At 43.6% G+C, this 19,546-nt stretch overlaps 1 protein-coding gene across 1 annotated transcript; it reads right to left on the reverse strand.

Moving 5' to 3' along the window:
* Window positions 1-5,134: 5,134 nt before the first annotated feature.
* On the reverse strand, window positions 5,135-18,744 carry GXYLT2 (glucoside xylosyltransferase 2). The gene is made up of 6 exons (XM_054280968.1): window positions 18,598-18,744; window positions 18,274-18,405; window positions 12,287-12,538; window positions 10,794-10,917; window positions 7,591-7,763; window positions 5,135-6,998 (listed from the first exon to the last, which is right to left on the reverse strand). The coding sequence occupies exons 1-6, from the start codon at window positions 18,736-18,738 to the stop codon at window positions 6,816-6,818; spliced, it is 1,005 nt and encodes a 334-aa protein (XP_054136943.1). The 5' UTR covers window positions 18,739-18,744; the 3' UTR covers window positions 5,135-6,815.
* Between the last annotated feature and the right edge of the window lie 802 nt (window positions 18,745-19,546).

Raw genomic sequence — 19,546 nt, forward strand, 5'->3', positions numbered from 1 at the left:
CGTGCGCGGCCCCGCGGCCCCGCCCGCCGGAGGAGGAGCCACGGGGCGGAGCCAATGGGCGGTCCCGCGGCGGGGGCGGGGTTAACGGGGGTCCCGCGGCAGGGGGCGGGGCCGGCGGCCGTGAGGGAGGGGCAGGGAAGGCGGCGGGAAAAGCGGCGGGAAAGGCTCGGCCACAGCGCCCGGCTGAGCGAGCGGCGGGCACGGTGTGAGCGCCGCTCTTTTTGGGCTTCTTTTCCGGCTGCGGGTTATCGTCCTCCTCATGCCGACCCCGCCGTGCGGATCCTCGGGGGAGAGAACGCGGAGCCGTTTCCCCTTCACGCGCCGGCCCCTCAGAGAGCTCTTGTTCTTTCCTCCCCCGCTCTCAGGCTGAGGGTGACTGCGCTCCCCCCTGTTTGTGCAAGGACGTGCCTGTCTTTTTATTCTCAAGATCCCCAGTTGGAAGGGGTCCACCATCCAGTCCAGCTCCTGATCCTGCACACACTCCAACAATCCCACCCTGTGCATCCCTAGAGCACTGTCCAAACGCTCCTGGAACTCTTGGCCTTGGGGCTGGGACCATTCCTGGGGAGCCTGGGCAGTGCCCAACACCCTCTGGGAGGACCAATCTTTTCTTAATATCCCACCCAAACCTCCCTGACAGCTTCAGGCCATTCCCTCGAGTCCTGGTCACAGGAGTGAAGAGAGAGATCGGTACCTGTCCCCTCAGCTTCCCCTGGTGAGGATGCTGAAGATCCCAGTGATGTCTCTCTCCCCTCAGACTCCTCCAGGTGACTCTCCTGCCTCTCCCAGCCTGGCACATTCCCTGTGAGAATCCCCTCGCCCATCCCGTGCCAGCTCTTGGCTCTGAGGATGCAAAGCCCTGGCAGAGCTGGCACTCCTTGCTGGCCAAGCTGCCGAGGTGAGGCAAGGAGCAGACAAGAGGCTCCAGCCCAGGCCCCTCCACTAACTGGGAAAGAGTCCAGTTCACCTTTTCCTGTTCACCTTTTTCACCAGTTCAAATCACCTTTTCCTTCCATTCTCAAAGCTGAAACATTTAAATGTAATCCCAGGACACAAAAAGCTTGTAGGTAGTTTCATCATCAGTTTGTTGTGTGATCTCAGGCAAAGGGGTGAAGCAATCACACCTGAGCTTCTTCATTAATGAAACATAAATTATAATTACTCCTTGTAAGGTATTTGACACACCTTGTAATAAAAATGTACGCAGAGAGGATGATTTCATTTCGTGTCAGTTCCCAGCCTGCTTGTATTCACTGACACCCAACAACAAGAAAAATCACCTTGTTGGGGAAGATGTGGTGGTTTAAACATCCAAGTAAAGAATAAAGAGAAACTGTTTAATAATCCAGTTTTTTTTTTTTTCTTCCACTAAACTTACACAAAGCCTTGTTAAGATTTACGTCTCAGATTTAAAAACGTACTTTTTGAGAGTTATAGGCTGTTGAACCCCTGGGCATGGATCAATAATTAAAATTATTTGTGGTGTAAGACCAGCAGCTCCTTCTGCTCTCAGTAATGAAGATTAGATTAGGTATCTAGAGAGCCCTGACCCAACTTGACTTAAAGCAGTTTCCCTTCACTGAAGTGTGACAGCAATTTGTAAGGTATTTCCACCCAGTTTGAACCAAAATTGATTGTTGTGCTTTGAAACAATCTGTAGCAATTCAATTCAGCATTCAAGCAAGGGAGATGCAGCAGAATCCAGTGAGAACAATAAGAAAATGACAACAATCTTATATTTCAAGGCCCACTTAGGTCTTCAGAAAATATTGTACATCGATACACATCAAAGGATTTAAAAAAGGAGCATAGAGATTTTGTTTGGTTTGTTTAAATTTATAGCTGCAGAACCTGAGCATGGTACAATAACTTGACACTAAAAATCATGGATCTCTGGAAGGAAAGTTGTTAGTTTTTTTTCTTTAAAGTATATCACAGCCACCTTGAGACAAATTATGATTCTCCTCTGAGAAAATGACTAAAAATCTTTATTGTGCTTTTAAAAAATCTGGAAGACTTGGGAGTATCGAAAGATGAGAACAGCTCACACACAGTGCCTTAAAAAAAAGAGGCTGAGAAGAGAAAAATTGTGTTTGTGGGAGCTGTTTCTTTTGAAAGATTACCCACAGGAGATACAAAAAAACCAAGGAATGTGACAAACATTCCAGGCTTTACCTGTCAGCCACTGGCCCCAGCAAGTCCCCAGGGATTGTCTCCTATTAATCCAAGAGCAAACTGGCCAGCAGAATTTTCTTTCCCAGCTGTATTTCACACCTTCCTCCCAGAACATCCCTGGGACAGGAGCTTCCTGACATCACTCCACAAACTCAGACTAAAACCAGCCCTGTTTTCTCACCTGGAGCCTCAGTGTGAGAACCAAGGTGCCCTCTGGAAGTGCTGAGCAGAATGGGAAGGAAATTTTTCCCTGAAGGTGCGAACCCTGAGAAAGCACCTGCTGTGCATAGTTCTAACCCTCACAGGAGGGAATTAACATTCTCAGGAGGATTCAGGAAAAGATGCTTTACAAGAAGAGGTCTTTAAAATAAAGAGCTGTGTCATTTCTGTGTCATTATTTCAGCATTAATGACCAAAACTATACATTCACACTTTTGGGCTATAGTGGAGTAACAGCAGCAATTAAGGTAAGTTTACAGAAATGTGAAAGTCAAACCAAAATATTTTACCTCAGAAGAAAACATTAACAAAGTGCTTTGTTCATCTTCCATGCTGATTCTCAATTTGGTGTTTTGTCTCCATTTTCATTTCAAAGGAAGTGTTGACAGTTTGGTTTTTATTCTGATCCAGAATGAAAGCAGAATTTCCCAACATCACTCTTTCTTTTGAAGCTGAGATAACAATTCCTTATCTCGTGCCAGCAGGAGGTGCAGGCTGATCCCAGCACACGGGAGCACTTGGCCCAGGAGCAGTGGGGAATGTGATCCTGGTGACTGCCCCAGCCCATCCCATCCCATCCCATCCCACCCCACCTCTGGAGCTGTGCTCACTCTCTCTTTACTACCATCACATTTTATTGCACCTGATGGAGAGGGGAAAGGGATTCTCTGACAGTTGATAAAGTGTCAAGATTTAGTTCTTTCTTTAGTTGTACTTTATTCCCAGCTTGGGAAATCTCTCTTCTCCCCACAGCAACAGTGGCTGGAGCCAGGTTTGCAAGTGAAAACCCTGGATCACTGAGGAGTGTGACTGAGTGTGTAACACACCCCACACACCCAGAGCCTTCCCAGCACCCAGGGCTGGGGTTTTACAGCTGGCCCACCCTGCCCATCCACGTCAAGGACAGTTTCATTCTTGATTTCAGAGAGCTGAGGCTGAGCCCAACACATCACCCAGCTGGGGACAGTGTCAGCACCAGGATCTGGCTGAACAGCCAGCCCAGAGCTTCTGTCACACAGAGATGTCACCAGCAAGGACAGCACAGCAGTGACCACACAAGAATGTCAAAAAATGCACACAAGAAGGAGGGAGAGGAAATGATGCTAAAAGACCTCCAGAGAGTGAAACATTATGGAGAACCAGTAAAGAGTAAAAGATAAAACCCAGTTTCCTTTGAGAGCAGGTTCTGATCTATGCTCACCGTAACACAGCTGGAGCTGCAGCATGACACACGAGCACTTTGGGGGAAGTTAAATGTATTTGTCTCTTTATATCCAATATCAGACTCTTTCACTACAGTAAAACTGTGAAAGAGGAACATTTATCTGTGTTCCCTGCTGTCAAACCCGGTATACACACAGTAAAACATCACACCTACAAAACTCTATCCCGACCAGACCAGCACAAAATCTTGTATTTAAAACAAAACTAGCAAATTATAGAGCTTGCTTAAAATTTCATTTATTTGCATTGTAAGCCAAGGGATCATCCTCAATTCAGAAATGCACTGCTCAGCCTCCTTGGGAGCTGTAACAATCAGTGCACTTGTCAAAGAAAAATCCACAAGCAATTCAGGGACAAAGAAAAGGGACATTTTTTACACACATGCTCGTGCTGTGCACACACACTGAGCAGTTTCCAGTTTCCCCTGTAAGCAAAATCTGGTGAGCTCTATCCATTATATCACTGGAAATAACTAAAACACAGGAGAGGAAGGGGAAATGAGGACATAAAGTCTTTGTAAGTATTTACACATCCCATTATTAAGATAAATGAAGGCTAATTAACATGGAATTAGCCACAAGTATGAAATACAAAATTAATTAAAACTGGTTTCTAAGTAAGATGAATATTACAATCAAGTACTGTTAAAAATAAAATATAACATGGTTTTGGAAGCTGTAGTGAAATATAAATTAATAATTCTACTAACAACAAAAAACAAAGTTACGTAATTGTTTTAAAACACTTTGGAGAGCTCCAATTATTGCTTTTTTCCTCAGAAAAAGCCCAGCAGGGGGGAACCTCCCCCATTCTTCCTGCCAGCTGATATTACATTAACAAGAGTCTTCATGTTAAAGCAAGTACTTCATATATTTAATAGCTGTTGAGAACACAACTCAGTTCTTCCTAAACAAAATGTAGCACCTCCTGTGAACATAAAAAGCACTGCTTTAATCTCTTATCAGTTCATATGCAATAATGCCTTTGTTTTGTAATGAATTCCACTCCTTCATTTGAATGTGCCTGTAGTTGCAGGGTTCTCTGTGCTGAATCACAGCTTACACAACCTCAGCCTCCCAAACTCCAGAGCTGGGGCTGCAACTGTCTGGGCAGCACGGCTGTGCTCTGCAGCCCTCTGTGCCTTGGAGACACCATGGAAATCAGGAATTCAGCCTGCCCAGCATGCAGCTCCACCAGCTCCTTAGACGTGGCAGCTTTACCCTGATGTTTGAAAATAAAGACCAAAAGCAAGCTAATACTTCATACAAGCTCTCAGAATTGCTGGCCTAAAGGTTTACCTGTCATACATTATTTTAGACTTTTTAAATCAGCAGCTTTACCTTCTTTTCTCTGCCTTCTGGTTCTGAAATCTTCAATGCTTATTTGGGTTACATTTCAAACTTCCTTCAGTAGGTACAAGTGTACTCTTGCTTAAAAATTGGCAACTGAAATAGAAAATCCTAAGGCAAGTTGGAAAGGCATCTCTGCTCAAGTTTAAATGACTCTCAGTGAGTTAGCTGCCTCTGTCCTTCACATGTCAATTTACACTCTGGTGGCAAACACTGTGAGATAAGGGCTGGAGTCAGAGCACGTTGTTTAACCAAACTGTGATTACGACTTGCAGCAGAGGTGCAAACAAGGTTTCTGTTCCTGTCACTCCTGTGAGGTCCTGCAGTTCTGCTGTCCCTTACTCCAGGCCCCTGTCCCAGTGCTCAGCTGCCTGCAGCCCTGCTCTCTGCCAGGCTGTGTCACACACACCCTCACACTCCAGGCCTTGGGAAAAGCTTCCTGGGACTCCATCCCGTGCACAGGCTCTTATCTGGCAGCCTGGGATGGCACCAAGGTCGTGCTTTCCCTCCTCTCAGAACTGCCACACAAGGAGAGAGAAATGCTGAGACAAAAGGGAGACTCTTGGTGTTTTCTTATGAAACCATGACTGGATAGGGGAGAATGCCCTAAACTGCAATTCCTCAGAAATCCTATTTTAACTTTGGGAACATATCCTTTCCCCCATCCACAGTCCCCAAGAATTTCTCTCTAACAATGTATGATACATGTACAGGATATCCAACCTGTGCCAGTTCTCCTTTCATTAGGGGAAGGCTCCATTATCTCACCCAGCTCCTACTTTGCCTGTTAGATACAAAAATGAGCAGTTGCAAGCAATGGCTGATGTTTTCTGCTCAACAGACTTGAAAAGTAACATCATTTTCTCTGCTGCTTCTTCCTTGAAGCACTCCTACACACACCCATGGGGCTTACACCTAGAAAATGCCCTCTGGGAGTCTGCTCTTGGATCACTGCTCTTCAGGAGTGAGTCTGCTCTTGGAGAGCTGCTCTGCAGGAGCGTCCTCACTTCCAGTTCCCCAGGGAATGGTCCCAAGCATCTTTCAGCTACTGCAATTTAAATAAGCTCTTTGTGCTTATCACAAGATGATGATCATACCTTGGAAATTAAAGCTAAATGAAGTATTTTAAATGAACATCAAAGCCCTTTTGTATCCTCTTCCACTTGGAGGCTATTCATTTGGATCCCAGCATAAAGGTCTCAACTTCCCCACCCCTGGAAGTGTCCAAGGCCAGGTTGGACAGGGCTGGAGTAACCTGGTCTAGTGAAGGTGTCCCTGCCCATGGCAGGGTGTGGAACAAGATATCCCTGATGGTCCCTTCCAGCCCAAACCACTCTAGAATTCTGTGGTTCTGTGATCCCAGAAACGGAAGTGCCAGGCAGAAATACATTTCCATGCAGGAGAGGGGAGTCAGGGGCAGCACTGGCCATTCCCCAAGGCAGGGATGGAAAACTGTCTGGCAGTGGAATACTGCTGTTACTGTACAGGGAATAGCACTTAAAGAGGAGGATGGATCAACAGTACCTGGGTTTGTACTCTTCTCTGACAATCTTGGACTGTGCCTCTTGCAATTCACATTACCAAGCAGAGAATACATTCTTAAACTGTAGGGGACTGGGGTGGCAGGCCACAACTGTACTCCACAAAGAAAGCATTCTCCTGCTGTTCTCAGCAACAATCTCAGCAGGCTTCTAGGATTTCCTGCTTTTTGTAATTTCAAGGGTTGTTAGAAAATTGGAAAAAGAAATATTTTAATTCTGAGTTTCAGTAAAAGAGTTCATATTCTTCATTTATATCCTTCATGAAATGGAGTGCAAGACTTAAAACTTCTGTGTAAGAGAGCCACAGTTAGTATTTGTGGTTGGCCCCCAAGTACACAATGACACGATTTTCATACACCTTCTTCATTGTTTTCTCAATTTGCTTCAAAAATACTTGTGGAATTCTCCCACATAAAGTGTGCACTGTATCCAGAAACCTCGACTGCAGAGGGTAGTACAAGGACTGGAAGAGATTGTCTTCAAATGGAAACTAAGGAAAAGAAACAAAAAAGAATTTTTAGTTTTCAGAATTTGTGGAAGGGCAGTGTGTAAGTTTCTGTAAGAGAAAACCTTCCATAGGTAGGGAATGTCTTGTCCCTCACCTGCTGAGTGTCACCAACCCCATCGCTTCACATCCTGCCCGCCTGAGAGTGTGCATTTACAGGTATTAATGTAAAGATACTGTAAGGAAACAGGAGTTTTGGCAAGCAGACACACAACATCCCAGCCTCTGCCTACGGATAGGATTCTGCCCTCTGTGCCTGGAGGCCTGAGGTGCTCAGGGAGGAGAAGCTTTCCCTGGGAATTTATGGACCAGAGCTGCAGCCCCAAAATGAGAAACTTCACTCCAGCTTTTCCTACCTTCAGTACTACAGCAAAGCAATTGATCAGCCTTCTTGATTACTATAATACAAATGAAAAATGTTTAAACCACCTCAAATGCACGAGAAGCCAAAACAACCATGTTGATTTATGCCTGGTGGGCTTTACCCAAACACAAGCACCCATCCCGACGGCTGGCAGAGCCATGTGAGTGAACCCACCCTGGGGCACAGGGAGGGCTCTGTGGAGGCAGCACTTACATCCCGGATCACCTCGTAGAGGGCCCTGAAGGTGGGCTGCTTGTCGTCGTGGTAGACGCCTCTGTTGCCGTGCAGGATGGAGACGCCCTCGTCCTCCGCGCCCCTGCAGTTGCTGCCGTACATGCAGTGGTCAGGCCGGTAGTTCCACTGGCAGGGGAACACGTACAGACATTCTGCCCACGGCAGCGGGCACAGGGAGGGACAGGAGACACGTCAGACAAGAGTTACAACAAATCCAACCAGCCTGGCACCGATGGTCGGGGAATGCCCACAATGCAAGTATCCCCAAGAGAGACAGCTCCTTCCCTCATGGTGACCCCACTCCCCAGCTGCTGGTCCTGAACTGGGGTATTTGCTGGCTCCCCAGGATGAGGAGGAATTGAGAATCTGACTCCATGTTCTTAGAAAGCTAATTTATTATTATATTGTATTATATTCATATTATATTAAATTATTATCATATTGATATGGCATAATATAATATGGCATAATATAATATAATATAATATGGCATAATATAATGTAATACAATATAATGTAATACAATATAATGTAATACAATATAATGTAATACAATATAATGTAATACAATATAATGTAATACAATATAATGTAATACAATATAATGTAATACAATATAATGTAATACAATATAATATAATATAATATATTTACATAATAATGTATTTACATGTTACATTTATATTATAGTATATTTTATCTATATTATATTTATATTTTATATTATACATTTATATTATAAAATTATATTTATATTATATATTTATATTATATTGCATTGGATTACATTATATTGCATTATATTATACAAAAACTATACTAAAGAATAGAGAAAGGATATATACAGAAGGTTACAAAGAATGATAATGAAAACTCATGACTGCGTCCAGAGTCCTGACACAGCTGGATAGTGATTGATCATTAAATTAAAACAATTCATATGAAACCAATCAAACAACCACCTGTTGGATAAACAATCTCCAGAGCAAAGCAGCCAAACAGGAGAGAAGAATGAGATAATATTGTTTTCATTCTTCTCTGAGGCTTCTCAGCTTCCCAGGAGAAAAATCCTTGGCAAAGAGGATTTTTCAGAAAATGTGACAGTGACACTGAACAGACAGGACAACACAAAATCTGGCACTGAACACGACCCAAGGGAGCCCTTCAGAAAGCTGCAGTGAAGAACCAAACCAGAGCACACAGCAGGTGGCAGTGTCCAGCACCCTGTGCCGTAGCAAGGAGTCTGGAGTGACAGGAGCGACTGGGGAAGCACACACAGCACTGGGGTCATGAAAATCCCAGCTCCTCCTGAAGCCAGCAAGGGAAAGCTTACAAAGTACATCCAGGGTTTGCTGCCGCTGCTGTCACAGGGGCCATGACAATTTGTTACACAGCAGAGCATAAGGGGTGGTGTATTTTATCCACAGCTCTCCCAAGAATCATCATCCATTAATTTCACAGGTCTAGGTTATTTAGAGATGAGCCTAATTTCTCAAAAGGGCTCAGAACTCCCTTTCTCCTGGTGATTTTTTATAAACTCCATGCACACAGTGCTTGCAATCTGCTTGTCATAAATCACTCCAGTCCCTGCAACCTTTCTGCCTCGGCCCTGGGGAACAATGAGTGATGGCTGGTGCCAGCAGGGCATGGCAGAAGCACTGAAGATTGAATTCCTCCCTTGGCCTTTCCCAGCTCCCCTGGAAGCCTGCAGCTGGTCTCGTGTGGTTCTTGAAAAGCAGAAGAAAAACTTTCTGACCTTTTCTTCCCTTCAGGCCTCTCCAGCAGAGCTCTCCAGAAAGGGAGAGCAGTCTTTGGAGATGGGCAAAGGAGCAGCTCCTCAGGCCCAGGGAACAGAGCTCTCTGTGGTTTTAACTCACATCCATAAAACGGCACCTGCAGCACTCTTGGCCAATTCCCCTCCCAGCCAGTCTCAACAACCCAGAGCTGAAGACTTCAGAAAATCCAGTTTTCTGTGCTAATGGTACACAATTCTTTCATTTTCTTTTCTTGAGCAGTCTGGTATGACACAATTCATAAAAAACTCTTTACCAGTTCTGAGGAAAGGACAGACTGTGGTGCAGAGGAGTCTCCACATGCAGCTTTGATAGAGAACACTCACCACAATATTGAAGTTTTTTTGCAGCCTTTTTTTTTCCTGCACACTTCAGTGTCTGACTTCACAACTAATCTAGCTCCATATTTTTCATTCTCCAGGAGACCATGCTCCCATAACATTTGTTTCTTTTTGGAAACTAATTCCCACTCTATTTTTCCCTAGGACTGGGGGTAATCTATGGGACAGTGATGTTTGACATCTGTCTGCAGTAAACAGATGTTTGCTTTTTGCTTTGCTTCTCCTCACCCCAGCAGTTTGCCTGGATTTGGGTATATCCAATTACCTACCCTGTGACTCCTCAGAGATAAAGAAATGGGAGCAGAATAAATAAAGATAATTCTAAACTTGGTTTATTCTTAAGGTAAGTTAAGGTGACTTAGGAAACCAGGAGAAGCAGTAGGGATGGACACTCAGCATCCATTCAGAAGCATGAAATGAAGTTCTCAGCTTCTCTGGGAAGTGTGTGCTATGCTCCAGTGTTTAAATCCCTGCATTTCCCACCAGCAGGACATCCATGACATCATCTGGTGCCTGCTGAGTCAGGTCACTCAGCTCAGAGGCTGGAAGCTGCTTTAGGTGAGATATTCCAATGGCTGTGTCCACCTTCTGTCTATATTAGCTTTGTTACTGATTTGCAGAAGTATCACAGGTCAGCGGAATTTCAGAAAAAGGGGGCTTAGCTTTGCAGAAAGTTTGGCACTTTCACATCCAGATAAATATCTGAAACAAAAACATTTTTGCAGCTACACCCTGGTCCAGTGACACCCTGAAGCTCACACTTGACATGAACTTCATCCCTTCACTTCATCATTACTTTTACACCTCATTATTTTTTCAAACCTCCAGAAATCAGATTTATATATTCAATGGAACCAAGTCCAAGCCCCATTACCTGCAGCAATGTCAGAAATGTTTTCATAGGTTAAAAATCCTTTGAGGATACAGTTACAGAGTAACTCCATACCAGAGTATTTATGCATATTGAAAATAACAAATAGCAGTTAAAAAATCAAGCTCAAAATATTTTCCCAAAACAGATAATGAAGACTCCAAGATCATTCCTTACCTGGGTTAAAGTAAAAAATGATATTTAGCAGATCCTGGTCTCCCCATGTGATGTAATTTTTGTACTTTTGGTACAATGGATACAACATTTCCTCCCAAGTCAATCCACCTGGTATCAGACTGTTCTGCAGGGCAGGAAAACAGAAGCAAGGGGTTAAAATCATGATCAGTGCTGTGGTATCTGATCCAGAGTGGGCACACACAAATCTCTAAGCTCTGCTAAGCCATGTTGGACATCCAGGTGAAAAGTGAAAAACAGTCAGGAAATGTTGGACCTGGACAGGGCTGTTACAGCAGAACTCACTGTGTTTATCTGGACAGGAAAACAAATCTCCTGGGCCCAGCTCTGATGTCAGCTCCTGCTATTCACAATCTTCCTTTTCCAAGTAACAGGAGGGGAAAAAAGTGAAAAAGTGGAAAATGCAGGGACAAGGTGAAAACCAAGGTATAAAAGCAAGGAAAATTACAGACTAAAGATCATCCTCTCTGGGAATTATGGTAGGAAGAGCAATGTTTGGGGGTTTTTTCCTCCAGCTGTTCCAGTAACAATGTGGGAAACCCCTGGCATTGTCAGAGGAACCCCTTGGGGTATGCAAAGTTTTAGTCATTACAGAATATGTGCTCAACAACACAGATGTGTCATGAAAAACTGTTCCTTCTCACTTACACCAGTTCACAGAGTCACTTATCTGCAGCAGGATGCAAATTCTACTTACAACAGATGCAGAATTCACCAACTTCTCTGGATATTCACATCAAGCTTTCCAGTTTTAAAAACAATACAGCTACTGCACTGAAGATCTGTGAGTTTGTTCTGTCATGTATCTTTTCACATAAGAAGCTGGGGAAGGCATTTTTAACACTGCTACCAGACTGCTTCAGCTGCAAGTTCTCACTGCTCCAGCCTTGAGGAAGTTTCATTTATTTTAATAATCACGTTCACAACAGCTTTTAGTATCCACTCATACATATTCCATATTTCTCTGATTCTTTGTATTACAAACTTCATGCAGAACACTGAGCTTTCCAAGATGTGAAAACATACAGTATTTGCAGGGAATGCCCTGACTAAAGAGAGAAATGATGAGGACTCTGTTGATATCAGAAGGCTAATTAATTACTTTATTATACTATATTATTCTCTATTATATTACACTATATTACATTACATGTAAACTGTATTTGCCAAGCACTCAATTCTGCACACCACTGCACAACAACTTGTCAGCCAACAGTCCCAACATAGACATGCTTGGCCCTGATAGGCCAAGGAAACAAAACACCATCACTCTGGGTAAACAGTCTCCACATTGCATTCTACTTTTGCACAAACAGGCACAGCAAATGAGACAAGAATTGTTTTTCTCATTCGCTGAGGTTCAGAGAACTCCAGAAATACCCTTGGGAAGACTGCCTTGCTTTTCTCAGTGAGGAGAAGCGTGGTTACACAAGCACACCAGCCCTGAGCGTGTGCAGGAGCTGCAGCTCTCTCACCTTGAAGCGGGCGCTGCGGATGCGTGTCAGGTTCATCAGCATCACGCCCGAGTTGAGGCCGGCGCTGCCGTAGAAGGGGTGCCGGGCGAAGCGGCTGTACCAGCCAATCTTGGGCAGCTCGTGCTCGGGGGCCATGGCAGCCAGCTGGGTGGAGTTGAACTCCCTCAGGAGCTGCCAGATGTCATCGATGGGCCTCAGGAACAGCACGTCCGTGTCCACGTAAAGCAGCGAATCCACGTCCTTTAAAATCACCTTTGGGGTTTGCGCACAGCATGAGAAACAAACCAGAGAGGCAACAAACACAAAGGTTAAAGTAAAAGTCCCTTTTGCCAATAAACTGATCATTTGGAAGCGGTTATTGATTTATCAGCTAAATGTAACTACACAGAGGAACAACAGTTATCAGATTACTGGCTTCTTGTTTGCTGTGGGGTTTTTTTGAAATGCACAATAAAGCAGCTACCAGAGCACTGAGGCTGGATTAACCTTCCTATGAAGCAGCAATTCACTGAGCTCCCAAAAATACCTGCAAGGAATACTTAGTACCCGTTCAGAAATTACATGTAAATAAAATGTATTTACAGAGCTATTTTCAAGATCTCCACTGGCAGAAAGGGGAAGATTTAGATTTACCAGGAGACCAGAAGATTTAGATTTACCTTCATATATAATTAATATATACAACTGTTTCACATTAATCAAGACAACCCCATTGATCACCAACATATGTGCATCCCCCTGAAGAATAAAATTTGTTTGTTAAACAGAAATGTCACATTAAAATACACCAGGTTGTACTCTGAGCACTGTTACCAGATTCTGTATAAAGAATAACCACAGTAAAGTTGGTCAGGTCAGAAGGGTGTAACTGCAGATTAGAGCCAGGATATTTCAGCGGTTCCTGCTGACCATGTTCCCCCTTGTGGCTGCCCAAATCCTTACACACTCCTTCATTAATATCCATGGGAGGACAATGACCTGGTGCTTCAAGACTTTGTAAAGGAATAAAGATCATTACCTACAGCTGACCACCAGTGCCAACTGCATTTTCATTGCTCTTCTTCATTATTTGCTAAAACTGTCCAAAATTTCCTTAAGTACTGAAATCTTCTTACTTTAAGTACTGAAATCATCTTACTTTGGTCTAGCCAAAACCCCTATTTGCTTATCTCTCTTTCTTTGAAAAGCAAACTCAAAGGACTTTGGATTTTCACCATGTGGAACACAACAATCACTCTCTCATCCAACTGCAATAACATTAATGACAAACTCTCCTATTTATGCAGGTGAAAAGAAATTCTACCAAAGAAATTGGGTTTTACATAAATTCTAATGTATTGTGACTGAGGATTACCTGTGAAATAAGAGTGAACAACATTAGGATTTATGGGTGGAAAAGTGGGTGAAAAATATCACCTCTAAGCATGCTCAACAGGAATCCACTAAGATGCCAAATCCCTGAGTAAAGACTTAAATGAGATTTTTCACCTGACTCAACACATTGGGATTCAGACTGACATTTAGTCAAGTTTAACAAATCCCTGACCTGTATTTCTGACAGGATAACTACATGTTCTTCCGACAGAACAGGGCAGCCAGGAGAAGGAACTGTCTCTGCATTTTAAACAAAAGTTAGGCTTACAACAAATTCTAAGTAAACACATTCAACACAGTCCAGATCTCTGCTGGATGGAAGATTATAGAAATACAGCATTTTCTCACAAAAACCTCACAAACCACCACGTAGAGGTATCTGTAAGTAAGTGACAAAAATTGCACAGTAATACACTAAGAGCTCAGAGTAAATATTGGCAGATGTTACGTATCCTCAAGTCCAGTATTAAAAAACCAAACCAATAAAAAAAGACAGGTACTGTAAGAATAAACCAATAGAAGATTTATGTAGAAGTCTGAAAGGAAGAAAGGTTTTCATTTTAGGGATATCCTGGGTATTGTATATTAATTATTCTGCAGCATCTAGGAGCCCTGATTCATAGGGACCTGCTATATGAAGTCACATAATATCAAAACGCATTAGAAAAAGAAAAATCACCCCCAAATTTAGCCTGAGACAGGAGGGAATACCGGAATACAAGCAGAGCAGACTCTGCCTGTGGATCCACAGCACACTGCAGATCATTTAAGATTTCTGTCTAAGGAGGCCATGGTAAAAAGGCAAATTGAGGCATTTTCCAGCAGGAAAAACTGACTCCAGTTCAGGGGGAAGTTTGATGGGTACCTACAGACCCTCCTCATCCTGCCCAAGCATAAGTGACAGCCTGCCACTGCTTCTTCCAGCAGAAAAACATTCTTTCAGCAGCTTTCAAAACTAATACATCTCAATCTGTGGAAGTCCATGGATTGTTATAATTTTCCTACAGCTTCAAGCAGGTATTGCAGTTCTTTGTGCAGTGCCTACCAGCACCTGACCCCACCTTGCATTCCTCCTCTCAGGATTCCCATGCTCTCCTTTCTGCTGGCTAAAAGATTCTTCTTTTCCTGTGTCCGAGGTGTTGCCCTGCAATGACACCCAAGTGGCTAAAAAAAGAGCTGTGCTACCTCCTTTAAGCCCTTCCCACTTTCACATGTTGAGTGTTAAGACTCCGTTAAAAGCTGCAGATGTCAGTTTGAATTGCTCACATCTCTGCTGACTGCGCTTTGGGTAGGGGGGATTTGATTTCACCCACTGCAGCTGTGGGAGCTGCTCACAGAGCAGGAACCTCAGTGCAGGTTAAAAGTGACACAGTGACCTGGAGCAGGAGCTTTGCCAGGCTGTGTCTGGAGGTCTGAGCTCACACAAACCACGCACACACACCTGACAGCCTGGGATTTTGGAAAGGGATGGCCAGAAACACAGCAGCTTTTTCTGCTTCTCTTCCCCTTGGTCTGCAGGCACTTGCATCTTAAAAGTGTGATTTTTTTTTTTTTTGCAGCTATATAGAGTATTCTTAGTAAATCTGTCAAAAAGTTCTGCATAGAACTGGCTATATTTAGCCTGGCACTTCTCTTAAATACTCAATTATCTGTAATTTGATTTCACAACTTCTGTCTCCATAGATTCTCCCTGTGTTAGCAAGGTTGGCAAAGAATAACACACTCCTGAGTAAACACACACTGGTGCACTGTGAAGCTGGGCTACCTAAGGGTTTGTGAGGGCTCATGTGGCAGCTTAGCACAGCTTTATCCAAAAGTAGGGACAAATCACTAAGCTTAATGCTAGAGTAACGGTGCCACAAAGTTGAGTTACTAAACCTCATTGTGGTAAGAGATTAACTCAAGTTACAGCAGAGACTTTTGTTTAGATAAGGCCCTGGCATCTATTCCCCCTGGGCTGGATACTTGAGCATCCCTCAAGAGGAAAGCTGTAACACAGGGATATTGCTAATCTATCTTAAAAGCTCTTAAGTAGATTAAGTGTTTTGAGAAGGGCTCTAAATGTTCATCCAAAAATCATCCAAAAATCCCTCAGGCATTTCAGGATACTTTAGCTGATTGTTTTGGTAGCTCCAGAAGAGCAGCACAGAGCCAGCTGCAGCCAGCCCTGAGGGACCAACATCCCTGGGAGCAGAGGATGTTCCTCACCTGCTGTCCTAACACCCGTGGCAGGAGCACAAACCAGTTCCCAGTGACTGCTGAGAGCACTGCCCTCCTAGTTTAATGTTAAAGTTTCACTCTGTGCTTACAAAAAGATCTACATCTTCCTCCCTGTGTCTCTACAAATGCCCTGGATGGTTTTGCTGCAGCACAGTGCAGCAAGAGACTGACTTGTGAGACTACACAGAGGCTCCATCCCCTGCATCTAAGTGATGCAAATGTGATCAGATGTCTCAGAATGCCTCTGAAAAATGCAGGATGCTGCACAGCCTTCCTGAATATTTCAGCATCCTGGGCAGAGTCAACAAGTTGGGAATGTGCACTCCAACCTGTGCCCAGGACAGACAGTTCAGTTCTGCAAACTGCAGGGTCACATCCCACAGCTCTGCCTTCACCACTGGGTAAAAGCACTGAAAGGCTCTCACCCCATTTTCCCTGAACACATTCCTCACACCCTCCTGTCCACTTTCACACGCCTGCTGGTGCTGCAGAGGAGATTTCTTTGGCAGGAAAGGCACTTGTGAATCAAAGACTCGCATTCCACTCGGGTTTAGCATTATCAGGAGCAAGACAATTTGCACAACTGAGAGCTAAAGCTAAGCAGCTGATAACTACTGCTCTCCTGTGGTCCTCCCGAAATCCAGGCACATTTCATGCTGCTGCAGGGAAAAGTGCTCAGTACAGAGAAGGATGAAAAATACCCAAACTGATATTCTGCTGGTATTTATTAAAAATAAAAGTCAAACTAGTTCTCTAAACAGTGAACTACTGAACACTTGGAATGCTCTGCTCCCACTGTGTGCTGACAGTTCAAGTGGGATATCAGAACCCAGTTATCAAACACCAAAAAACCAAAATAATGGCTGGAATTGCCCAGAAACAGCCTAATGTTGTGCCAGCCTTTGAACTCGAGTACCAAACCTTGAGGGTCCCCCAGGACATTTGCCACCTCAGCTATGATGATGGCTTGTTTATCATACCCACATCAACTCCGAGTCAGCTGCAACTCCTCTCGGACAGCCCCTCCTACACAAAGCCATAAACCTCAGCCTGACCACACACAGCATTTTGCAACTGTCCCTAGAGAAACAAACATCCACGGCTGCCCCCTCATTCTGCTAACACAACAAGCAACAGTCTAATATTCCTTAAAACAAGTTACTGGAGGAATTCAGCAATGTCTGAGTGACAAAAAGGGATCAGTAAAAGCACTGCCCAGCCTGAAGGAATCAGCATGAATGCATAACATCTTCCTGTCATCAGAACAGTGAAGAGAAATAAAAGTTAAGTAATTCTTATTAGTCTCCCAAAATGACAGAAAGTATCCCAGAAGAGCAGAGATTTCTGTTCACCTAGGACATCCTGACACGGTATGGAACAAACTAACACTTAGGGATTATCTTCCAGGTGATACAAATATTTACTCAGGGGAGAGAGGATCCCTGCTGCAGTTGGAGTTACTTCCAGCCCATCTGGCCTTTGTGCTGTTGATAGTCCACCCCTAAATGGCAGATCAGCAGAACTGCTGACAGCACATATTTTCTCACATATGTATTCACAGGCTACGTATCTGGACATGCAGCTGTCTCTGATTGCTTCCATCTGAGAGGGGAAAGATTTCTTTGTCCCCTCTCCACTTCTCCTGAGACAGCCATGAAGAAATCTGGACAGCTTGTCACTTCACTGGAGTCACCCCAATCAACAGCAACCCACGAGGTATTTTTGATAGATGCTCTCAGTTCCACAGAAATTGCTTTACGCAATTCAACTGCTGATATGCAAAATCGGTATCAACACTTCCCTTCTCTCCAAGTTTACAACACTGAGTATAAAATAACTTCTCAGTGAACTTCAAGAGTCCAGGATAGACCAAGCTCTTGCATGAAATCCAACTTCAAACACACAGGAATTATTATCCTAAGGGCAATTCTAACAGTCTTGGAAAAAATAAGTAAAACTCAAGGAAAAGGGAATGCTGAGAGCATCAGTTTAAGGGCTAACATATGGAAAGGAAGATGGTGGGTAAAGAGAGCATGTTGTAAAGAATGTTATTTACAAAAGGCACCCAGCATCTACCCCAAAAGATCTGCCCTGACAGAGTTCTCACATTTTCTCTGGAGTCTGGAGAGTCTGGAGAGCCCGAGAGGCTCATGGAACCAGAGACAAATCAGAAACACACATCCTTTGTTAGCCAGGAAAAAGCCAGGCTGCATTTCTGTGTTGGTTTTTTTTTTTTTTTTTACAGTGTCTTAAAGTTCAGACTAAAATTATCTTTAAGCAGATGTTTCAGCCTGAAAATGGTTTTAATATTATACCAGCAAAGCAGCAAAGCTTCCTTTCTGTAGAATTAACCTTTTCCTGAAGCAACCTACTCAGGAATGCAGGTGCCTTACCGGAAGAAACAGGCGCTGGGCAGCACATGGTTTGAATAACTTCTTCCATTCCTGAGCATTTCCTACTGAGAAGGTTATTGGGTAAATGTTGGACTCAAACTTCTTTGTATATGAGGAAGGCCACTCCTTTAACTGAAAGACATGGTGGGAGGAAATCAGACACTACACGTTATAGAGCTTTTGTTAAAAAATGCATGCCTAAGGAATTTATAAATGTGGACAGTAAGCAACGTGCTCAGCTGCTACTCGTTAATGTCATCTTCTCAGAGATTTAAAACTTATAACTATTTATTCATTTATTTACCAAATGACAAAGAAACTCACCTTTGTCTCAAATTGAGGCTTAAGGGAATCCTCAGCGAAGATGTGGAAGCAGAGCCTCCTGCTGCTGAAGAGAACTGCTGATTTCAGCATGATCAGGGTCTCCTCCAGCCGGTCCCCACATGCCACCACTGCCAGATGCATACACTGCAAGGATGGGGGCTCCTTTGGAGGTTTCTGCTCTCCAGGCTTCCTGAAAATTCAGGGAGAGGCACATAAAGATTATTGAGGTAGACATGAAGAGAATCCCTCATTAACAGACAGCAGGGTTGGTTTTTTTCTTCATCATTCTGCAAAGGACCAGGAGGGTTTTTTTGGTTAGATATTTACAGAACAAGCAAATAGCATGGTAATTCCCATCCATGGTACAGATCAACAGTGTTACAATTATAACATAAAGAAAAAGGCTATTTTCTGTTATTCCTACATTTCTGAGCTTGCAAAAATCACTGCACTACAGACACAGATGAAGCCAATTTCACTTCACCTCAAACCAGACACCACCTTGCTCTGTGCAAATGACAGCTCTTTCCCCAGCCCAGAGGTCACAAATCCAGAACAGTTACAGCTACCCAGGCAACTTTCTAACACAATGCAGAACACACAACTGCATCCAGCATTTCCTAGCCCATAATGGCTAGATTGGAAGAAGACACCCATACTTTTAAAAAAAACCCATTGCATCCATATGTAAATTGTTCTAACAGTTAATTAATTTTCTATGAAAGATGCATGCCTTAATCCTGGCCTGAAGGTACTGGCAGAGTTTCAAAGGACTGCTCTCCATATCACCCCATGGAATCCATGAGACTTTGCTAAAATAGAGATTTTTGAAAACAAATATAGTCACATATCCCAGATGAATCAGACTATATTCCAAGGGCCAAACTGGGATTTTCACTTAGCACCCACCTGTGTGGGCTTTAAATACATTTCATCCAGATACAGGGAA

This window comes from Melozone crissalis, unplaced genomic scaffold (genome assembly GCF_028551555.1).
Source record: "Melozone crissalis strain CALT ecotype California unplaced genomic scaffold, PUWL_Pcris_2 ptg000029l_1, whole genome shotgun sequence".
In the NCBI taxonomy this organism is placed as follows: domain Eukaryota; kingdom Metazoa; phylum Chordata; class Aves; order Passeriformes; family Passerellidae; genus Melozone; species Melozone crissalis.

What these genes read in the sequence shown, in the direction of transcription:
- GXYLT2 (XM_054280968.1), bottom strand. Translation starts at nt 18,738, where the DNA reads ATGCATCTGGCAGTGGTGGCATGTGGGGACCGGCTGGAGGAGACCCTG. An exon ending in CCCAGCGCCTGTTTCTTCCG is followed by an intron (nt 12,539 to 18,273) that starts GTAAGGCACCTG and finishes CAAACCCCAAAG; the next exon opens with GTGATTTTAAAGGACGTGGA. An exon ending in TCTACGAGGTGATCCGGGAT is followed by an intron (nt 6,999 to 7,590) that starts GTAAGTGCTGCC and finishes TCTTTTCCTTAG; the next exon opens with TTTCCATTTGAAGACAATCT.